The 22,494-nt window shown below is 48.8% G+C and overlaps 2 protein-coding genes across 2 annotated transcripts in view; one reads left to right on the forward strand and one right to left on the reverse strand.

The window, feature by feature from the left end:
* The first annotated feature begins 2,119 nt into the window (after window positions 1–2,119).
* Window positions 2,120–4,843, forward strand: C19H22orf31 (chromosome 19 C22orf31 homolog). The gene is made up of 2 exons (XM_007975300.3): window positions 2,120–2,733; window positions 4,013–4,843. Exons 1-2 carry the CDS (start codon window positions 2,425–2,427, stop codon window positions 4,451–4,453), a joined length of 750 nt encoding a protein of 249 aa, XP_007973491.3. The 5' UTR covers window positions 2,120–2,424; the 3' UTR covers window positions 4,454–4,843.
* Window positions 4,844–5,348: 505 nt separating this feature from the next.
* The window catches only part of ZNRF3 (zinc and ring finger 3), a 175,023-nt gene continuing 157,877 nt past the window's right edge, over window positions 5,349–22,494 (reverse strand). Inside the window, 8 exon segments of the mRNA XM_007975274.3 lie at window positions 5,349–9,285; window positions 12,098–12,488; window positions 12,490–13,871; window positions 14,600–14,702; window positions 16,183–16,350; window positions 18,182–18,292; window positions 19,628–19,759; window positions 20,477–20,551. Of these exon segments, the coding sequence (XP_007973465.3) occupies window positions 9,242–9,285; window positions 12,098–12,488; window positions 12,490–13,871; window positions 14,600–14,702; window positions 16,183–16,350; window positions 18,182–18,292; window positions 19,628–19,759; window positions 20,477–20,551 (2,406 nt within the window). The 3' untranslated portion in view covers window positions 5,349–9,241.

Genomic DNA, 22,494 nt, shown 5'->3' on the forward strand with positions numbered 1-22,494 from the left:
GCTACTGAAAGGAAACCATTGTCCTCCCAAGTGTCTGTGGGTCCAGCTGCCGTAGGCCTGGAGGTGGTTCCACCACAGCCTGTGGTGCGGTCCGCCTGCAGGCTTTGATTCACTCCAGGGACAACACTTAAAAACTCCAACAGGCAACACATGCGATTCCAGGAGCCCCTGCCAGATTCATACTCTGTTTTTCCATCATTTCACTCTCCTCCCCCTCAGGAGGGAGGCTCCCGAGGCATTTTACAAATAAAAAAATCAAACCCACCAACAGGACGAGCACCTGATAAGGAGTGAGGCATTGCCCAAGAGTTCCCAGGAAGAGGCGGCTTTGTTCTCGTTTCAAGCCCTTGACACTGCTAACAGCTCTAATTACTGCATTTGCCATGGGATGTAAAATAAAACCACATTCCAGAAACCATGTAGTCTTCCTGGGAGAGACACACAGGGAAAGGTGCCCAGGGCTGCAGGAACGTGTTCTTTCATTTCTGGTCCCTAACCTTGGCAGCTATTCTGAGAACTTAACAGTGCCTCCTTTATGTACATGAAGGAGGGCACTTTTGCACATGTAGGGATGCATCTCACTACCTGTATCCCCAAATCTGGTCTGCACATTTGACTACATTTCCTGCAAAACATACTTCATAAGAACATGAAGATCTTCAAAATTCATCCAAGCCATTTTGGGGGAAATGGGGACTTCAGAAGTTTCTGAGGCTAGAAGCAAAACCATATAGAACTTCTTCTCACATAATTTAACTATAAAGTCTGATGATGTAACACCCACCCACACCCACATCACAAACCAAAGTGACATCACAAATACTAGAGATAATGGCTCAAAGCTGCCAGCATTAAGCCCAAATCTAAACAAACAGCAATTTGCCCATACGTGACTGAGGCAGAGAAAGACAGGTGACTAGAAATATTAAAACAAAACAAAACAAACAAACAAAAAAAACAGAGAGAGAGAAAAGGGAAAGAGAAAATACATATTTCTTCCCCCTACTAAGCTAGCGAAAATAAAATTTAAGGCAACTGAAATATGGTAAGGTGATTTTATTTCTATAGATGACATTTCTAAGAAAGCCAGGTCTCTTTAAATATGTGATTCTGATCTATCCAAATTGTTCTGTTGCTCTTAGTTGGCCCCAGGAAATGGAGGCCGGCAGCATTAATGTTTTCATATTGCTTTTATGGTCCCCAAAGGATATTGATTTCCCTGTGAATGAGCTCTTCTTGGTGCATGGCCGTTGGTTAGAAAGTGTATTCAGCCGGGCGTGGTGGATCACACTTGTAATCCCAGCACTTTGGGAGGTTGAGGCAGGCAGATCATCTGAGGTCGTGAGTTCGAGACTAGCCTGACCAATATGGAGAAACCCCGTCTCTACTAAAAATACAAAATTAGCTGGGCATGGTGGCGCATACCTGTAATCCCAGCTACTTGGGAGGCTGAGGCAGGAGAATCACTTGAACCCGGGAGGCGGAGGTTGCGGTGAGCCGAGATCGCGCCATTGCACTCCAGCCTAGGCAACAAGAGCTAAACTCCGTACCCGCACCCCCCCCCCACCATAAAAAAGAAAGCATAAAGCGTATTCAGGGTTTGGCAGAACTTACTGGCTGTCATGTCTGTGTTGCAGCATAGTTGAGTGTCTACAGCTCATATGAAGTCTTGAGTGACCCTCCCTTCCATATTTTCCAGCAGGCAGGAATTGTCTTCAATTCCTTGTGAACCCTCCCTGACCCCTGACTTCCTGCCCCAGCATGCTATGTTCTTTGAGAGCCTGAATATTACTGTAACCTTGTGGAATTACTATCTCCTCCCTACTTGGTATAAAAGGCTTTAGTGAGCAGGAGAGGACATATAGTAAAATTCTAAGAACTGGGTAGAAGGAATGGCCTATAAAAAGATGTTAGGCCGGGCGCGGTGGCTCAAGCCTGTAATCCCAGCACTTTGGGAGGCCGAGACGGGCGGATCACGAGGTCAGGAGATCGAGACCCTCCTGGCTAGCATGGTGAAACCCCGTCTCTACTAAAAAATACAAAAAACAAGCCGGGCGAGGTGGTGGGCGCCTGTAGTCCCAGCTACTTGGGAGGCTGAGGCAGGAGAATGGCGTAAACCTGGGAGGCGGAGCTTGCAGTGAGCTGAGATCACGCCACTGCACTCCAGCCTGGGCGACAGAGCGAGACTCCGTCTTAAAGAAAAAAAAAAAAAAAGATGTTAACATTTTGCCTTCAAAGTAGATCTTTTATTCTCTGCTGAAGAACGGTCCTTTTAAAATTCATTTCTCCCTCTTATAATTCTAGCACCCAATCAATGTGAGACAAGACCCCAGCATCCCTATCTATGGACTCCGACAGTCCATCTTATTAAATACCAGGCTTCAGGACTGCTATGTGGACTCACCAGCTCTCACCAACATCTGGATGGCCAGAACGTGTGCAAAGCAGAACATTAACACCACAGCACCAGCTACCACTTCCTCTTGGGAAGTTGTAAGGAACCCATTAATTGCCAATTCCTTCTCCCTGGTTAAGCTTGTACTCAGGCGGCAACTGAAGAATAAGTGCTGCCCAGCACCACGCAAGTGTGGAGAAGCAAAACTCTCGAAGAGATTAAAGCACAAGGACGATTCAGTGATGAAAGCCACCCAGCAGGCCAGGAAAAGAAAATCCATCAGTTCCAAGAGCAAGCAGCCAGCAGGGCACAGGAGGCCTGCAGGAGGCATTAGAGAGGTAGACAAGGACCAGTGGTGGGGAAAATGTGACGGGCAAGGGGAGGGAAAAGATAAAGCCAGAGAACACTAACGGTTGAGATTATATGGCATGCGGCTACCGCCTGTAATCTCAGTACTTTGGGAGGCCAAGCAGGGAGGATCGCTTGAGCTCAGAGAGTTCAAGACCAGCCTGGGCAACATAGGGAGACCTCATCTCTACTAAAAAAAAAAAAAAGTAGCCAGGCATGATGGCACATGCCTGTGATCCCAGCTACTTGGGAGGTTAAGGAGGGAGGATTACTTAAGCCCAGGAGGTTAAGGCTGCAGTGAGCCATGATTGCACTACTGCATTCCTGATTGGGCAACAGAGCAAGACTCTGTCTCAAAAAACAAAAAAAAAAAAGACAAAAAAAACAAAAACAAAGATCAATACCAAGTGAAGGAAATCCTAAAGTTGAAGACAGAATGTGGGGAGGAGGTGTAGCATGTTAGAGTGGAAGAATGCCCCTGATTGTGGGGTCATGCTATTTATCATTTATACCATATCATTTATACTATGCTTAGTTCTAGAGAAGGATGAGATGGCTTTCACAACCACAGACTTGACATGAAGGAAAAATAAGGGTGAGAAGGAAGGCTAGGATATGGGTAGTGCGTGCTTGTGCGCGCAGGCGCACACACACACACACACCAGTGGTCGGCTATAGATTTGGATTGCGAGCGTCCACATGGAGAACTTCTCCTACGAAGGCCTGATTGGAGTCCAGGTCTGTTACCCCATGGTGGCCAGCAGAGCTCAGTGTACCCTGGAGCTAGGCCATCAAGATTCAAATCCCAACTCTGACTATAACTGAGGACGACCTCGGGCTTAATTTCTTTGTGCCTTGATATTATCATATGAAATGGAGGATAATGGCCTTTCCCTCATAGGGCTTCATGAAGATTAAATAAGTCAATACATGCAAAAGGCTTTTGAACAGAGCCTGGCAGAGGGTAAATAATTAACATCTTGCGTGGTATTCAATAGATGACAGCTGTGGTTATTAACCTTCTAGCTGTGTGGCCTTGGGCAAACCAATTCCAATTTCTTTGCCTTTAAAGCTGTCTCCTGCTGACCTCACAGGGTTATGGAGAACACACGCAGTGGTATGTACATAAAGGAATTCAGTAAACTAGAACATGCTAGACAAATGTTGGTTGTTGCTGCAACCAAGACGCTGGGACACAAATCCCAGATAATTATTCTGAGCTCCCCTCTCAAGTTTTAGCTTTGACTTCTCTGCTTTCTCCCTGGCTAGAGTAAAGAAAGTTCAAAGGAGAAAAAACTAACAGTCCGCCAAGATCTTGAGGACAGATATGCTGAACATGTGGCTGCCACCCAAGCACTACCCCAAGACAGTGGGACAGCAGCCTGGAAGGGCCCAGTGTTGCTTCCTGAAACCCAAAAGAGACAGCAGTTTTCGGAGGACACGCTCACCATCCACGGTCTCCCCACAGAGGGTTACCAGGCTCTGTACCACGCTGTGGTAGAGCCAATGCTGTGGAATCCTTCAGGGACCCCCAAGAGGTACAGCCTGGAGTTGGGCAAGGCCATTAAACAAAAGCTCTGGGAGGCTCTGTGCAGTCAGGGTGCCATCTCTGAAGGTGCTCAGAAGGACCGGTTCCCTGGCAGGAAGCGGCCAGGTGTCCACGAGGAGCCTGTACTCAATAAATGGCCCAAGTTAAAGAGCAAAAAATAGGAACAGGAACTCATGGGATTAGGGTATTCTCTGCTAGAGATCTGAAAAATAAACACAACTTTGCACCTTCCCTGTCATCTGAGTGCTTTACAAATTAGCGACACCCTCTCAGGGAAACAAAGAGGAACTAGATTCGCTCAAGACCAACGGTCCCTTTCCACTCATGATTAGGTAATTTTGAGGGGTAGATGCTGGGAGTATTTTTTCCTCCAAGGCCTTGAGGGTCTGTTAGTCTTCCAGGTAGGAAAAGGCCTGACAGATAAAGCAGATGTTTTACATTCAGGCTATGGTTCCCTATTTCCTTTCTTTTCTTTCTTTTAAGACAGCTCTGTTGCCCAGGCTGGAGTGCAGTGGCATGATCATAGCTTACTGCAGTCTCAACTTCCTGGGCTCAAGCAATCCTCCTGCCTCAGCCTCCTGAGTAGCTAAGACTACATGTGGACCCCAACATGTATAGCCTTTTTTTTCTCTTAGTAGAGAGATGGGGTCTCACTATGTTGCTGAGGCTGGTCTCCAACTCCTACCTCAAGAGATCCTCCTGCCTCAACCTCCTGAATACCTGGGATTATAGGTATGAGCTCCCATGGCTGGCCATATGGTTCCCGATTTTTAAAAAGTGGACCACTAGGCTCAATTACTATCACTCTCCCTAGCTCCTTCTACATAGGGCTGAGCAGAAAGCCTACCATTCTCACAAGGATATAAACCCACACACCCTATAACAGATGCTCTCCTGTGACACTGCCTAAACCCCCAATAACCTGGATTCTATATTAACAGGAGAGAAAGTTGTATGAACGCTTCCATGGGCAAGTAGAAGTTAAAAGTACTGCCCCATGCGAACTTCCCCTTGTTGAATCTGTAGACTTTTACTGAACAGAGCAATGACAACATATAACACATACTTGATAAAATTGTATTTTTTTTTTACAGTCATTTGTACAATTTGTTACAAAACCATAGAAGACTACAACTTGTTTTAAATCATTTTTGGTCTGCAAATATGTAAAATCTGTGTGCAATTATCATGTATTTACAGGGTCTTGTGTTAGTCATTTTCAATGATTATTCCAACAATGTCACACTCTCAACATAAGACATGGCTTAAGATAAATATATTAGTAAATAAATATTCTGAGAACATATTTCCATAAATGAAATGTGCTGCTATACATATACAGAATATACATAAGTTGTTTTCTAGCTTTTAAAACATTTTTTAAAAATGGTAATGTTGGAAAAAGAGCCCTTAGACCATTTTATTACAAAATCTTTACAGCAAAGTCTTTACAAAATCTCTTTTAAGTGCTATGGGAGAAATTAAAAAATTTTAAAATAGTGCCTTGTTAGACCAACACAATAGAGTTTACATAAAGAGTAGAAAAAGGCAGTTCTGTTTAAAGAATAATATTCTCGATTAGTAATTTTTTTTTAGACCTCATTTTAAAAGCATTAGTTCTGCACAAACTTCGAGTAGAGACTAGCAGCACATAAATATGTGAGCAGTGGGACAGATGGGGCTTTATTTTATAAAAGGGCTTGGGTTTAGGAGATGGGGAAGGAGCTGAGGTTAAAGCCAGCTTACTGGGGCTGCATCCGTAAAGAGGTACCTTGTTGGTAAATACCCAAACTTCCACATTTAGCTGGTTCTAGAACTCTTCACTGTACATGGCTGTCCTACACCCAGGGCTGGGTCACTTAACCATGCCCAACTGTCACACCCCAACTTAGAGGGATTGGGGGCAGGGGTTCTCAGTAGAAAATGAGACACTCCCAGTTTCCATGGCTATAAAACCACTACAAACCACTCAAGAGTCCACCTAAAAGGGTATCTGTCATTGGTGGAATCTTAAAACTTCAAAGAGGACATTTGTTTTGATTTATGTGTGAAAAAAATAAGACCATTGGTTATTTTATTCTGGTGATCTCCCTGTCTGAGAGGCGAACACAAATTTAAAAGACAATGGTTGGTGTTACCAGCACGGTGGCTCACGTCTGTAATTCCAGCACTTTGGGAGGCCGAGGCGGGTGGATCACCTGAGGTCGGAAATTCAAGACTAGCCTGACCAACATGGAGAAACCTCGTCTCTACTAAAAATACAAAATTAGTCGGGCATGGTGGTGCATGCCTGTAATCCCAGCTACTTGGGAGGCTGAGGCAGAAGAATCACTTGGACTCGGGAGGCGGAAGTTGCGGTAAGCTGAGGTTGCGCCACTGCACTCCACCCTGGGCAACAAGAGCGAAACTCCGTCTCAAAAAACAAACAAACAAACAAACAAACAAACAAAGACAATGGTTGGTATTTGGTATTTAAGGTTTTAAAATTGCATTTTTGTTTCTACCACCTGTAAGCTACAAAAATTAAACGGGTTTCTTTTGCCATCTGCGGTTATCACTGGTTCAAGTGAAAACTAGACACACTTATTTTAATAAGCCCAGTGGAAGCCACATTCCGTACTCATCTATTTATTGTTTAAGGCTATTGAGGGATGGTTTTCCAGCCAGGGCTAAAGAAAGCCACTTTGGGAGTTCGGTTTCAGACGAGGAAGAAAATATGCACTCAAAGGCATTAAAAACAAAACAAAAAACCCCCCCCCAAACAACAACAACAAAATCTCAATGAGAAGCTGCTTTTTGCAGTTCATATTAAAAGTCAGATCCCGCTTCCTTAAAACCATGTAATGCAAGCTGTTGTCCTTAGCAGCTGCTACTCCTGGCCCGAGAAATGAAGGCGTCCCAGATCACATGTCACCAGCTTAGGCGCTTCTCACACCCTCGGTAACAGGTGTGCGGGGCACAGTCCGAGGAGTAGCCCTCAAGGGACTGCACCCGAGGATGGAGGACGGATCTCACCAGTGAAGCCTCAATGGCAAATGTTTTGATCATTTGATGTTGGAATAGATGTCAAATCCTAGCTAGAGATAAGTAAATTTCCTCATCATACGCTGAAGTTAAGAAAAACATTCTGATAGAGTGAGATTCTCGTTCAAGACTGGAGAAAGACCAGCACCATCACCTGGCAATCCAGGTGGTCCTTGTTCTCCTACCCACAGGGGGCCAGGTCTCAAGTTTCCTATTCTCAAGCGAGCTTTCAGACCCAATGGGCCAGTTCTTTCAGATGGCAACAAATATCTGATGAATGAATGAATAAATACAAGTGACCAGAAGAGTTAGTGAACACAAGGACTAATATGATTAGTTCCCTCTAAAAATTTTTTTTTTAAAGAACAAGGAATACATTGGACAAAAAGGATGACAATCCCTGATCTGAAATAGCTTTAAATAGATTCTCTCTCCCTTTTAAAAATGAAACACCTTAAAACCACAACGGTTTGGGCTTTTAAACTCTCCCCTTCCCCTTAATAAAAAAGGCTGGAAAAATATACAAAAACCTACCCTTTGGGTGTAAACTATCTGATAGTCTCTCTCTCTGTCTCATGGAGAATCAATACATAATAGTGCATTAGGTAGACAGGATAGTAGACATCTGCAGACGAGATGAGCAGTTTCAGCCATGAGGCAGAGGACTGAATAACCCTGAAGCGGTGCTTCCATGGGGAAACGGGATAGGGAAGGTATCATTCAAATGGAGCTCAGTGCAGACCTCGTAGGTCCAGGCACATGCCCCTAGAAAGGCAGCCCAAGGAAGCAGCAGCCGAGGGGTGTGGCTGCCCCCACACAGACGCATGCGCACTGCACATCGGTGTGCCGCTGGGTCAGTGGAGAGCAGTCTCCCCCAGCCCCGTTGGACACCAAGGCCACAAAAGTACATTCCTTCTGGGTGTCTGTCCCCACACACCCCGTCGAGCCATTTCTGCAGCCAGTGGCAGGGAGCCCCAAACATTTTTGTAAAGGACTCCAAAGTCAGGACAACCAAAGGGGACAGCCTCCTCTTCCCTGCCCCGAGGGTCAGAGTTCAGGTTGAGGGTCCCAAGAACATGCCCTTACTATGACCTGGACCTCAGCCAAGACCAGGGCTGTGAACTCTGTTGTTTCACTTGGGACCATGAGCTGAGGGGACAGATTGAGGGCACTGGGCAGAATTGTCCCCATCACCCTGGAGCTTTCATAGCAGCGGCTTGATCTGGCTCCGCAGGGCTGCAGATCATGTACACCCTATTCCTAGCTGCTGCCATCACCTGCCTAAAGGCGTGGGCTGGAGGGGCATGGCATCTGAGACCTGAAATAGTATACATTGGCATTTGCCACAAGAAAGAGGCAGCTTTGCACTCAGAGCCTGTACCCATATCAACTAGCTTTACTTCAAGTTTCTGGTTCATTTTCTAAGGCAGGTGAAGCCCTGAGCTTTTCAAAGGCCTGAGCTCCCTCCAGGGAGACAACAGTATCTACACATGATGTGGTTCATTTAATGCAGCAGTGATTTTTTTTTTCTTTTTCAGCAAAAGTTGGCGGTTAGGGTTCTTTAAAATATATATTTAAATAACTTTTTACATTTACATACAATATCTTAAAAAAAAAAAAAAAAGCAGAGAACTCAATCCCACACCTCAGAACCCCAAGCACACACACTTTACAAAACAGAACAACAACATGTTATCAAAAGAGGCAAAGGACTCGGAGAATTTTGTCTGTTGATTTGTTAATGGGGTAGGGGGTGGTTTTGCCACAGGGGGCTCACATTTTGGGTTGACAAGGAGGGCTCTCTTTATTACCACTTTTGTGTGTTTGTCAAAGCTAAAAAATTTTTTTGTTTTTGTTTTTTGAAGGAAGTCAGTTTGAAGTCTCCATACAGTTCCCCATTTCCAGGTTAAGAGTTCCTCCTGAGCTCAGGCTCCGGTGCTGCTGCTGTCTGCTGAGCGAGATCTCGGTCCTGGGAAAGAGAGAGAACAATCATCAGGGGAGGGAGCTGGCACCACACATGGGACCAGGCAAGGGACTCAGGTGGCCCTGTCCCCAGAGTGTGGCAGGCCTGTGTATGCTAAAGGGCTGAAGCAGACTCCAGTTCCTAGAGGGGCTCCATCTGTGCTGAGAGCACAGGTGCCCCCTGGAGACCCAGCCTCTCTCATTTGGATGTACAGAGCTTTCTAGAAGCCCTTAGGTAGCATGAAAACCCAATATATTAGAGATGGTAACTGTGTGTCCAGTGTGCGTCAGGCCCTGGGAAAAGCAGGAGGACCCCCTCACAGAGCTTACGGACCTTAAGAGAAAGTAATTTAGCAATAGGATAACAGGAAGTGAACAGAGGGTGTGCAGGTGATCTCAGAGGGGGCTGGAGTGTTGCTTAATCTAAGATTTGGAGGACAGAAGTAGTGGAGAGGTCTGGGAGCTGGAGTAAGCTTGGCATATGGGGAGAACGGGACGGGGCCACAGAGGGTGAAAGGAGCAAGCAAGGAGAGTGAACCGGCTCATCAGATGGGCTGGCAGGGGCTGGATCACACAGAACTGAGATGCTAACATCTATTATTATTATTTTTGAGACAGAGTCTTGCTGTGTTGCCTAGGTTTAAGTGCAGTGGTGAGATCATGACTACAGCCTCAATCCTTGGGCTCAAGTGAGTAGCCAATCTCTTGGGCTCAGCCTCCTGAGTATCTGGGACTAATGGCATGTGTCACCCTGCCAAGCTAATTAAAAAAAAAAAGAGATAGGTTCCTTCTCTGTTCCCCAGGCTGATCTCCAACTCCTGGCCTCAAGTGATCCTCCTGCCTTGGCCTTCCAAAGCACTGGGCCAGAAGTTAACTTTTTTTTTTTTTTGGAGACGGAGTCTCGCTCTGTCACCAGGTGGGAACACAATGGGGCAATCTCGGCTCACTGCAACCTCTGTGTCCCGGGTTCAAGCAATTCTCCTGCCTCAGTCTCCTGAGTAGCTGGGATTACAGGCGTGAGTCGACACACCTGGCCAACATTTTTAAGATTTTTTTTTTTTTTTTGAGACGGAGTCTTGCTCTGTCGCCCAGGCTGGAGTGCAGTGGCCGGATCTCAGCTCACCGCAAGCTCCGCCTCCCGGGTTTACACCATTCTCCTGCCTCAGCCTCCCGAGTAGCTGGGACTACAGGCGCCCGCCACTTCGCCCGGCTAGTTTTTTGTATTTTTTAGTAGACATAGGGTTTCACCGTGTTAGCCAGGATGGTCTCGAACTCCTGACCTCGTGATCCACCCATCTCCGCCTCCCAAAGTGCTGGGATTACAGGCTTGAGCCACCGCGCCAGGCCATTTTTAAGATTTTAAAGGTAATGGCAAGTCATGGAAGGATTTTCCAGTACAATGATGTCAACTTATGTTTCAAAAAAGGCCACTCTGGCTCCAGGCGGAATAGAAAGCAAGACCAGTGACAGCAGACCAGTCAGAGGTTATTGCCTGGAGAGGAAAATGGGGCTGGACTGAGGGGATAGCAATGAAGGTGCAGAGAAGTAGATATATTTGGGATGTACTTTGCAGGTAGATCTTGTTGCAGTGCTACTCAGAGGTGTTAGACTCCACAGTTTATTACTCAGGCAGCATATTTGGAAATCTTGTAGCAATCTGATGTCTGTTGAATCTAATAATAAAATATCTGGACTGGTATCTTACATGTCTTTTGCTAAGTTTCATTTTCTGGGAATTCATTTTCATGGACTGAGGCAAAAACAAACAACTGGGGTCCTTCACAGACAGGTTGAGAAGCCCAGGAGGCTGGAGTGCAAGGGGCAGGGTGGGCATAGAGATGGGTCCTGGGCTTTTTTTTGTTTTTGAGATGGAGTCTTGCTCTGTCACCCAGGCTGGAGTGCAGTGGTGTGATCGCGGCTCACTGCAACCTCCACCTCCCAGGTTCAGGCGATTCTCCTGCCTCAGCCTCCCGAGTAGCTGGAATTACAGGCGCCCGCTATGCCCAGCTAATTTTTTTTGTATTTTAGAGATGGGGTTTCACCATATTGGCCAAGCTGGTCTCGAACTCCTGAATTCAAGTGATTCACCTGCCTTGGCCTCCCAAAGTGCAGGGATTACAGGCGTGAGCCACTGGGTCTGGCCTTTTTTTTTTTTTTTTTTTTTTGAGACAGAGTCTTGCTCTGTCGCCCAGGCTGGAGTGCAGTAGCTTGATCTTGGCTCACTGTAACCTCTGCCAACCAGGTTCAAGCGATTCTTCTGCCTCAGCCTCCCGAGCAGCTGGGATTGCAGGCACCTGCCACCACCCCCGGCTAATTTTTGTACTGAGTAATGAGAATGTTTACGAAGTGGCTCCTACATAATATCCCAGCCCTGGGAGTCATGAACAGACTCCATGGTTTTGCCATGTTGGCCAGGCTGGTCTCCAACCCCCGGCCTCAAGTGATCCATGGCCTCGGCCTCCCAAAGTGTTGGGATTACAGGCATGAGCCACTACCCTCAGCTGGTGCTAGGTTTTTGGTGTGAGCATGTGGATGGGGAGCAGGGCAGAGGGGGAAATGAGAGCACTGCTGTGGACATGACAGGCTGCAGGCATCTTGGGGGAGAGATCCTGAGATTGTGGAAGCAGAGGGCTCAAAGGGTCTGAACTCCAAGGGAGGAGGGCCAGGCTGAGGAGTAACCCTTGGAAGTCTTCAGTCTCAGACGATGTTTAAAGCTAAGGGCAAAAAAGAAGTCATTCAGAAAATGCTTAAGACAGAAGATGAGGAGACGACCCTGATGGAAACTCCTGCTCTGACCTACTGCCATTTCCTGCTCTCACCTGCAGCCTCAGTGGCCGTGGCGCTGGACTCCTGAGTGTCCTGGAGGGCATTAGGGAAGCTGGCTCTGGCAGCACCCACCTCCTCCGGAGGGCAGCCAGGCCGCAGCAGGGCCCTAGCCTGGCAGCACAGAGCCCGCTCCTCTTCCCGGGTTGCTCCCAGGCCCCTATGGGGCCGTGGGGTGTCCGGGCCCCGCGTCCCACCCCAGGAGCCGAGGCTATGGGTCCCTTGGCAGTCCGAGGGCAGGCCCAGGTCGCAGTCCACATCCTCCGGAATGATGGGGATGCGCTGGCTCAGGTCCCGGGCCCCGGGGTAGCAGCCGGGCGGGGGCTCCTCGGTGAGCGTGTACTGCACACTCACCGAGTAGTCCTCAGTGTAGCAGCCGCCGCCCCCCTCCGCCGCCGCGGGCCACCTGCTTCTCTTCATAGAAGCAGCAGGGCAGGCCCTCGTATTTCACCCCCTCTGTCCTGGGCAAATGGTCGGGGTGAAGGCCGTACAGGCCCTGGGAGCTTCCTGACTGGGGCTCCCCACCCGCCGGGCCGGAGCCCTCGTAAAGGTGGGGCCCCAGGAACAAGGTGCTGCTGCCAGCTGCTCCGGCACTAGGTCCGGGTGGGGAGGGTTGGGGCTCGCAGCAGCAGGCACACGACGGCCCCTCGTGGCCCCCCTTCCAGGTCCTCCTGAGGTCCGGGGCGGCCCCAGGAGAAGCCTCGAGCCCCACTTCTGAGGTAGAGCTATTGGGCCCCCTGTGCTCCAGGGAGGAGTTGCTGCTGTAGTTCATCTCCAGGCTGCAGGTGGACACCTGATCCCCCGAGGGAGAGGCAGGGCCCGGCCAAGGCTCGCCCCGCCCAGCACCATGACTGTGCACCACCGGGAGCTCCTCGGGGGGCGGGGAGCCCTCGAAGCACAAGGCAGGCCCCCGGCCCGAGCTGCCCGAGCCCCCCGCCTCACTGGCACGACAGGGGCTCCGGCTGCGGTAGATGAAGGGGTCATAGTCGCTGCTGAGGGAGCTGCGGAAGGTGGAGCAGCTCCCGTACACGCCCTGGTTGCTGACCTCAGTGCAGTCTACCACAGAGTCACTGGAGGAACAATGGCACTGGCCGGAGCTGCTGCTGCTGCTGCTGTCGCTGCCCGGGCAGTCGGCCAGGTAGCCACTGCACACCGAGCGGTGGCCGTGATAGCAGCTGAAGCTGGACGTGCTGCCGCTCTCCAGGTGGGAGTGGGAGGGCGGGGCCACGTGCACCACTGTGGGGAAGAGCAGGCTGCCACTGCCGCTGGGAGGAAAGGCGCTGGGAGTAAAGGCACGGGCCGGGCCCCTGGGCGTGAGGCTAGGCGGGGACTGGCCCTCCTGCTCCGGATAGCTGAGGCCCTGGAAGTAGTAGTGCTGGTACATGGTCTCATACTGGGAGAAGCAAGCTGCCTTGGAGAAGCTGCGGCCGCTCAACTTGGGCCTGCGGAAGGGGTGGGCTGGAGAGTAGGCCCGGTGCTCCAGGCCGCAGCGGTGAGCGGCCAGGCTGTGGTCCAGGTGGAGGGGTGGGTAGCTGCGGATGTAGGCGGGGGTCTGCGGGGAATAAAGACTCTGCTCCCCGTTCCGGTCCACGGTCAGCAAGGTGACGGGGTTGCCGTGGGAGTCCATGCTTGTCCTCGTAGGGTAGGCTGGGATGGCGTTGGTCCTGTGCACGCGGCCGGGGTAATGCACCGGCAGGGTCACCCTCTGCTGCCGACCACGTGAAAGGTTGCTGGTCTCCACACACACCGCGCTTGGGTTTCCCTTTTGTTCTGGGGACAAGCGGAGGAAACAGAGTAGGCAGGGCTGAGCATACTGGTGTCAGGGGCTAGAGGGATTTTTAAAACGGGCAGAGGCTGAAGCAGCAGGCTTGGTCACCTGCCGAGGTGCCCATTCTCACAACCCTGCCCCCAAACTCAGCTGCAGCGGCAGAGGTTGACCTGCCTATCTGTGTGAAATGGCCCATCTCCTGTAAAGGTCCCACTCCCAACTCCCCACTGCTCTGCCTGACTGGGCACCACAGGAGTCTGCAGAAAAGAATCGGACTTAAAGGCGCCAGTGTCCCTCCATCCCTGTTTAATGACACAGTGATGCAGGAGCAACAGCACAAGCTGGCCACTGCACACTAATCGTCCCTCATGGTCCTAGGAACACCCCATGGTACGGGGTGTGGGCAACCACCATTACTGTTATTGCCACTAAAGACATTAGGGGCCTCAGGCCTGGGAGAGGCCAGATGTCTTGCCTGAGGTCAGGAAGCTGCTTAATGTGAAGCCCAAACTTGAACTCAGGGTGATTCTTAATGCCAAGCTCTCCTAAGGGTTGTGCAGACAACCTCCAAAACCCAGGGCTGCCAGGCCTCCAAGTCCAGAGGGCAGTGCCACGGTGGCTCTGCTCGCTCCCAAGCGTGCGGTGTGTGTCACACTCTAGCTAGGCACTTGGTAGGGACAGCGTCCTCTAACTTGACTCTTCAGCAATGGCTAAGGCAGGTGACAGTTACCTATGATGTTGTGCCGACAGTGGGGGCAGGTGTGGTGCTGCAGCAGCCAAGGGTCCACGCACTTCCTGTGAAACCGGTGAGTACAGGGGATGACCCGCAGCTCCTGGGCAGGGAGAGAGGGGACACAGGTCTGCCTTCAGCCTCGCAGGTGTGTCCTCCTGCAGAGCCCAGCACAGACCAAGGAACGCTGCACAGCATGCCAGTGCCCTTCCCCACTCTCCTCCCCACCTCCTGCTCTCCTCCCCACCTCCAATTAGGGCTCAATTTCCTAGAAGCAGGGCCCACCCATATGTTGTAGGGAGAAGGAAACTGCCAGCAGTCAGCCCCCACCACAGTCTTCAGTGTTAAGGGAGTGGGCACGCACAGAGACAGGCATCTTTCCTGTAGTTGGAGGAGGGCAAGCACACTCATGCCTCCACCCAGGGAAGGCTGAGGCCTTGTGCTAGTGAGGATGCGAGGCCTAGGGGTATGGAGAGAGGACCAGGTACACCCCAAGATATTCTGCATCAACAGTGGGACTCATGATTGACAGATGGGGCAGCAAAGGGACAAAGCTCTGCTCTCCCCTCCTTTACTGGACCCTGAACCTCACCATGGGGGTACATGGTTTATAAGAAAAGCAACCTATCTAGACAGATGGAGTTATTGGGATAGAACCACCTTCAGAATTCCTAAGCCTAAGCATCTTCCAGATTTGCTCATTTTACTTTGTCTTTCAATTTTCTGACCTGTCCAGCACCATATTCCAGTTCATACCTAACACTGTGCCTGACAGAATGACAAAGGGTCTACCCTGGATCTTCTCATGGAACCCTCATTATCACCTGGAATACTGGTCACTGTTGGGCCCATGTCACAAGAAAACAAAATCACTTGCCCAAGGTCACAAAACTAGAATCCACCCAGGCCAGGATTAGAATCCAGAGTCTGTGTAAGAATCTACTATTCTATTCTGCAAAAATTCCGTTTCCATCCAACAGTCTCTGCAGCAGTGAAATATTTTCAGCAAAGGGGCATCAAATGTCTGTAATTCTCAAGTGGTTTGCTCCCTACCCCCCAAATATGTTTATGTATGTATCTGTCTAGAAAGAGGGAGAGTGAGGGAGGGTGAGCAAGTGTGGCAAAATGTACATCATGGATGATTCTAGGCCCTTAACATATATCGTCTATGGTACTAGTCTTTTCTGAAGGTCTGAAATTTTCTTTCTAAGAGAGACAAGGTCTCACTCTGTTGCCCAGGCTGGCATGCAGTGGTGTAATAATAGCTCACTGCAGCCTCGAATTCCTAGCCTCAGCTGATCCTTCCACCTCAGTCTCCCAAGTAGCTAGGACTACAGGCATGATACTAGGCCTAAAATTTTTAAAGAGCTACAAGAAAGAAAAGTGAGGGATATACAATCCTGTCTCTTTGTAAGTAAAAACACCCAGTCAAGTATCAAGTTAAGTCTCAGAATTTTCAGAAGAGCGACTCTAAAAGTTGATGTGTGTGATGGAACACAGGGCCCTGTCCTTCTAGGTCTTGGGCACCTCTGCTGACCTGCCTATGTTTTCCCCACCCAGGATGGGTCTGCTTCTGCCATTACCTCTCCATCAATGTACTTCTCCAGACAGATGGCACAATCGGATGTGGAGCTGCTGCTGAGTGTATCCAGGGCCCCACAGCTCCCCTCCCGGCGCCCCTTGCTCTTGGAGTTGAACTTTCTGGTTTCCATCTTCTCCAGAGCCTGCACAGCCAGCCTGTTCATGGAATTCTGCATGGCAGAATGTGGTCTGTGTGAGGGTTCAGTACGTATGACAGTGGCAGTCACCCCAGGGACATGACACTCGATTCACTGGGTCAGGCAGACAATTCTCTACCACGCCAGAACACTTCTGAGAAGTCGCTCAAAACTCAGACTGCTATAGCACATATTCTCCAGACGCATGGGGCGTCCACGACATCAACCTAGGCTTTTCCCAAGTGGCAAGACTAGCAGCGGTCTCTCTGATTTGAAGGCAGGGGTCTCCTCCAATTACCTGGACTTGCTGCCTCCTAACTCTGCCAGACCCTGAGTTATCAACCTGTTCTATGCCAAAGGTCCCTCCTCTTTCTGTTGAAAGAGGTGGTGATAGTAGACAGACAATGTGTAAGTGCTTAGCACCTGGCAGATAGGCTGTGCTCAAAAAACACAAGCCATCATCCTGTTGGGGTTGGTCGCTTAACCTTCATGAGAACTTTGGTGATTCTCTTCTCTACAGATTGCCTTCCAGGATCCACCATCTCTCCCCTGAGACATGACCCTGCCATACATTTGCAGGTCCAGATCTCTGCTTATCCTCTCACCACCCTCCACCCCTGAGTTTCTCCTTCCTACAAGCACAAAGTGATGTGGTAGCTGCAGTGCTACAGCAGCTACTGTTCATCAAGCATCACCCGGAGAGCCTGGTATACTGTGTAGGTGGTCTGAAGTGGGGCCTGAGACCCTGCATTTCTATCAGGCTTCCAGGTGCTGCTGTTGCTGCTGGACCACAGATCCTATCTGAGGACCAAGGCTCTAGGGCGCTACTTGATGCACTGGGACAGGCAAACACTTCTCAATCACGCCAGAATAGACTTCTGAGAAAGCACTCAAAATTCAGACTGCCACAGCACATATTCTAGACCTGTGGAGTGTTTATAATATTTATTAACATTGATTTAAACACTTTCTTTGGGCCAGGCGCGGTGGCTCATGCCTGTAATCCTAGCATTTTGGGAGGCCAAGGCAGGTGGATCACCTGAGGTTAGGAGTTTGAGACTAGCCTGGCCAACATGGTGAAATCCCATCTCTACTAAAAATACAAAAATTAGTCGCGTGCCTGTAATTCCAGCTACTCGGGAGGCTGAGGCACGAGATTCACTTGACCCTGGGAGGTGGACATTGCAGTGAGCCGAGATCATGCCACTGCACTCCAGCCTGGGTGACAGAGTGAGATCTTGTCTCAAATAAAAAAAAAAATAAAATAAACACTTCCTTCGAAACACCTGCTGGGGATATTCCTAATGCTCAGCCTTTGTAGGACTAGCCCTTTTAGAACAGAGAAGGCACTGGGCTGTAAGTTTTGCGTTCTCTCTCTCTCTTTTTTTTTTTTTGGGACAGGGTCTTACTTTGTTACTAAGGCTGGAATGCAGTGGTACGATCATGGCTCATTGCAACCTCTGTCCCCCAGGCTCAAGTGATCCTCCCACCTCAGTCTCCCAAGTAGCTAGGACTACAGGTACGTGCCACCATGCCCAGATAATTTTTATATTTTTGCTAGAGACAGGGTTTTGCCATGTTGACCAGGCTGGTCTTGAACTCGTGAGCTCAAGTGATCTGCCTGCCTCAGCCTCCCAAAGTGCTGGGATTGCAGGCGTGAGCCATGGTGCCTGGCCTAGTTTGCTCTTACTTTTTTTCCATCTTTGCTGTTTCTAGGCCACTGGGAACAGGCTGCAGAGCTCAGAGTCCACAGCTGTGAGGCTCCATGTTGCACCATCAAAAAATAAGGTGGTAAGAGTCCTGGTTTTCCCCAGTGTCAGGGCAACAGGGGTTACTGCTCATGGGTTACACATAGAGGCCCTACCTGACTGCGTCGCTGCTTCAGCTTGATTTTGACAAGAAGGATGAGGCAGACCAAGGAGACCACGACGAAGAAAGCCAGGAAAATCCCCATGTCAAAGTATTCAGTGGGTTGCTGGAACGGAACACAGACACAGTGAGTCACAGCCTCTCTGCAGCCTGGTAATCGGCACATGGGCTATCTTGGCTTGGTCAGGATAAAGATGGGGTGACTGGGATGAGTTTCCCCTCAATTTGCAGGAAACTCCTGGGGTTCTGCTCACATGTACATGGTGTGCTCCCTAGGCCCATGTAGTGCCTTCGGTGTGGCCCAGGGGGATGCCTGTGGCGATCTCAGCCAGGCCCCCCAAGAGCCAAGGGGACTCTGTCGGTAAAGCCTGGCTCCCCGTGGAATACTGCAAAGTTGGCTGTAACTGGTAAGAAAGGCCCTTCCAAATAAACACAAATAATCACATTTATAGGACAAAAGAGTAAGTGTCATGTTTTGAGGGAACAGTGATTACTAACCATATAATTAATGGTTTACAACAACTCAGAAAATTGTATGCTGCTTCCACAAATATCAGCTTCCACTACAATGAGTCATATTTACCAAAGTGCTTTTTTTTCCTTTAAAAAGAAGCCAGCAAGTCAGTTCAGCAAACTCCCTCTACTTTTAGTTCTTACCTTTTCCTCACTGCCTCCTAAAACCTCGCAGCCACCTTATCTGGGACCTCCATTTGGCCAATGGGAATAGAGCTTTGCAAAGTGGAAGCTGCATGTATCCGGCTATGCTGTGCATGGGAAAGCATCATCCTACATTGTGAATGTCCCAATATTTGTGAGGAGGAAATAACACCAATATAGGGCACCAGCCCAAGGTTCCTGGAATTCTTCAGCTTGAGGTTCGAGCAGAAGAGGCCGGTTAAGAGTTAGTGGCCAGTAGTGTCTCTTCCACATACTTAAGAGATGTAGATGCTATTCATTAGCCATCGAACTCAATCCCAGTTGAAAGCTAACTTTTCCAGACTTAAATTAACTTGGGGAGTTTCAATAAGGTAATCTATTTTACAGGAAGAAGGAAATACAAGCCTTTTTTTTAGTGTCTAAGTCAGATTGAAGAAGGCAGGTGCTGGGTGCCCCATCCCTTCAATCCTCCTCAGTTTGCCTTTCAGAGGGAGATGGGATGGAAAAGAAACGATGAGAGATTGCCAAGAGGGAATGCCAGGTGGAAGAGGCCAGAGACATCTTAGCACAAAGGTATCTATTTCTGGTAGGATTTTTCAAATTCGCTATAAAGGAACACGAGTAACATTTCTCCCTGGCCTTGAGTCCAGTAGGTGATCTAAGCCTGTAGGAACCTGGGGTTGCCAGCATTTTAGAGAGATAGGAATGAAAGGCCAAGGGAAATAAAGGGACAGGTAGTAGCAGAGAAGGCCCCGAGCCTGTGCCAAACAGTGTGGAGGCTCACTCGAGGAGGGCGGTGCTGGATCCTTGCTCGAGCCACTTTCTGCTTGTTGACGATGTTCATCAGCTTAATGGCATCTGCACCCTTCACATACACCACCGGCCTCTTGAGTGGGTCTTCCGAGCCCTGGTTCAGCTAAGGAAGAAGAGAGGGCTCTGGTTAAAAGGTGTGCTTACTTTAAGAAGCAGTAGAAAGAAAGGCTGGAGGGAAGGAACATTGAATACCTGTCTGGAATCCTCCAGCTCTTCCAACATTACAGCCTTGGAGTTCCCAAAAGAGCAAGGTTGAGAATAACGCTTGTTTTGGGATGGACTGGGCAAGCAGAAGGGCCAGAAAGGTCTTAGAAAATGCCCCATGAGCCCGGCGCAGTGGCTCACGCCTGTAATCCCAGCACTTTGGGAGGCCGAGGCAGATGGATCACAAGGTCAAGAGTTCCAGCCTGGCCAACATGGTGAAACCCCATCTCTACTAAAAATACAAAAATTAGCCAGGCGTGGTGGCGCATGCCTATAATCCCAGATACTTGGGACGCTGAGGCAGGAGAATCGTTTTAACCCGGGAGGTGGAGATTGCAGTGAGCTGAGATTGTGCCAGTGCACTCCAGCCTGGCGACAGAGCAAGACTGTCTCGGGGGCAAAAAAGAGAAAATGCCTCCTGTGCCCCAATTCCCTGGCTCTTAACCTCGCCCAGTACACCTCCCTTGGGGATTATGCCTAAACATGGACATCTAACTTCAGAAGACAAGAGCAAACGCCCTGAGATGAGGGTGACATAACCGGGACAAGCCAAGCTCACTAAAGGAAGTGCCTTTCTCAGGGAGGCTGCAGTGTTGGCATGGCCTGAGGAGTTTACCTGGTCAATAGCTTCTGGGTTTTCAGACACATCAAAGATGACTGCAGTAGCTCCCCGCTGTACCGCTCGCTTGGCCTGCCAGAGTAAAAAAGAGCAGGTTGGCCCTCTGGTCCTCTTACCTTTCCAAAGCTGGCCTTGGCATTCAGGCCTGTAATCAAATGCAGAATCTGACAGTTACCAACTTATGTGACATCAGGGACGTTACCTCACTTTCCTAACCCTCAATTTTCCCATCTATAAAGAAGGGGACCGATAACTAGAGTTAACAATAATACATAGTTTCAAATAGCTAGGAGGAGGATATTCCCAATACAAAGAAGTGATAAATGTTTGAGATAATGGATATGCTAATTACCCTGATCTGATCACTATACCTTGTATGTATTATCACTATGTACCCCGCGAATATGTACAATTATTATGTCAATTAAAAAACTTTTTTTTTTAAAGAGGACAATTTCACCTACCTTGTATAGTAATTGTGAGGTCAGATGACTTATAATAGGGGAAAATACATAATTGATTACTTAACAAACTTTTGTCTTCCTATCCAGCCCAAATACTGAAAACGACCTACACATTAACAACCTGCCCGGTCAGTACAGAGGTACTGATTTCAGTATTTCCTGTTTCAGAGTCACTGGCAACCAAAGCAAATGCCTTTGGTCCATCTCATGTGGTTCCTTTTTCCTTCCCATGTCACCCAGTTAGAAGAATATATTGAGTATTTCTGAATGAGTCTCAAAATGGTTAATTTTAATAAGTGACAGAAGCTGAAGACCTCTGGAGACACTGTCGGTGGTGGGAGCTGTGAAACATAATTGTAAATGGGGTTTTGAAGCAGTTGGCTGCCAGACCTGGCTACACATCAAAAGCCACTTGGGAAGTTTGTAAAGCAGATTTCCTGGCTCAAACCACAGAGACTGATTGAGCAGGGCTGGAGTCAGGCCCAGGAAACTGAGTTGTGTATGCTTTCTGGGGGATTCAGATGATTCAACCATTTGGGGAACTACCGATCAGAGAGATGAGATTAGAATGTTTTAGGAACAAATGAGAAGTGATGGGATTCTTTTTGGGGGAGGTGGGGGAAGGACTCCTTTCCATCCCAAAGAACCTTCTAATTCCATGTCCAGCTAAGGTGACAGCAAGGTAGAAGCTGTGGAAAAACAAGACTTAAGATATAGCCTGCCTGGAGTTCGAGACCAGTCTAGGCAACATAGCAAGACCCCATATCTAAAAAATAACAGAAAAATTAGCTCGGTGTGGCAGGGCATGCTTGTAGTCTCAGCTACTCAGGAGGCTGAGGCAGGAGGTTTGATTGAGCCCAAGAGGTAGAGATTGAGTTGTGATTGGACCACTTCATTCTAGCCTGAGTGACAGCGCAAGACCCTGTCTTCACAAAATACATACATACATACATACATACATGCATGCATGCATACCCTGGCTTTTAGGAGCCTGAATCTTGTTAGAGAAGTAAGACACTTCTAATGTGTGTATGTATAGAAGGCAAAACCAGCCTTCTATAAGATGGGCAAATGATGGCTAGTGCTTAGAGATCAATAGAGTTAATATTGGCCACAGTGCTTGAGAAAGAATAAAATTGAAATTCCTTTCCATAGGAATAATCACTCTACATTGACGGGGCGTGAGAAAGCAACATTGCCCAGAACACAGCTAGACCAATGGCTCCACTGGGCCACTAGAGGGCAGTCTCACCCTATAGCTTTTACAACAAACCAATTCCTTGTATTTAGCACCAAACAGTACCAAAAACAACTTCAGTAAAATCTTCAGTATACTGCAAGTTCCTTGGCAGTTCAAGAAGTTCTGGCACCCTGGACAATCTGTCCTTGTCTTGCAGGGGACCCTTTCTTTTTGAATGGAGATTCAATGCATTGAAAGTCTCAATGCATTGTTCACCACACCCTGTTTTATCACCAGATTGCTAGGCTAGGAGTCAGGAATGAATGCTGGGAGCTATTCCTGCCTCTGCCACTGGCATGCTGCTAACAGTG

This window comes from Chlorocebus sabaeus, chromosome 19 (assembly GCF_047675955.1).
Source record: "Chlorocebus sabaeus isolate Y175 chromosome 19, mChlSab1.0.hap1, whole genome shotgun sequence".
Classification (NCBI taxonomy): Eukaryota; Metazoa; Chordata; class Mammalia; order Primates; family Cercopithecidae; genus Chlorocebus; species Chlorocebus sabaeus.

What these genes read in the sequence shown, in the direction of transcription:
- C19H22orf31 (XM_007975300.3), top strand. Translation starts at nt 2,425, where the DNA reads ATGGCCAGAACGTGTGCAAAGCAGAACATTAACACCACAGCACCAGCT. An exon ending in CTGCAGGAGGCATTAGAGAG is followed by an intron (nt 2,734 to 4,012) that starts GTAGACAAGGAC and finishes CTCCCTGGCTAG; the next exon opens with AGTAAAGAAAGTTCAAAGGA.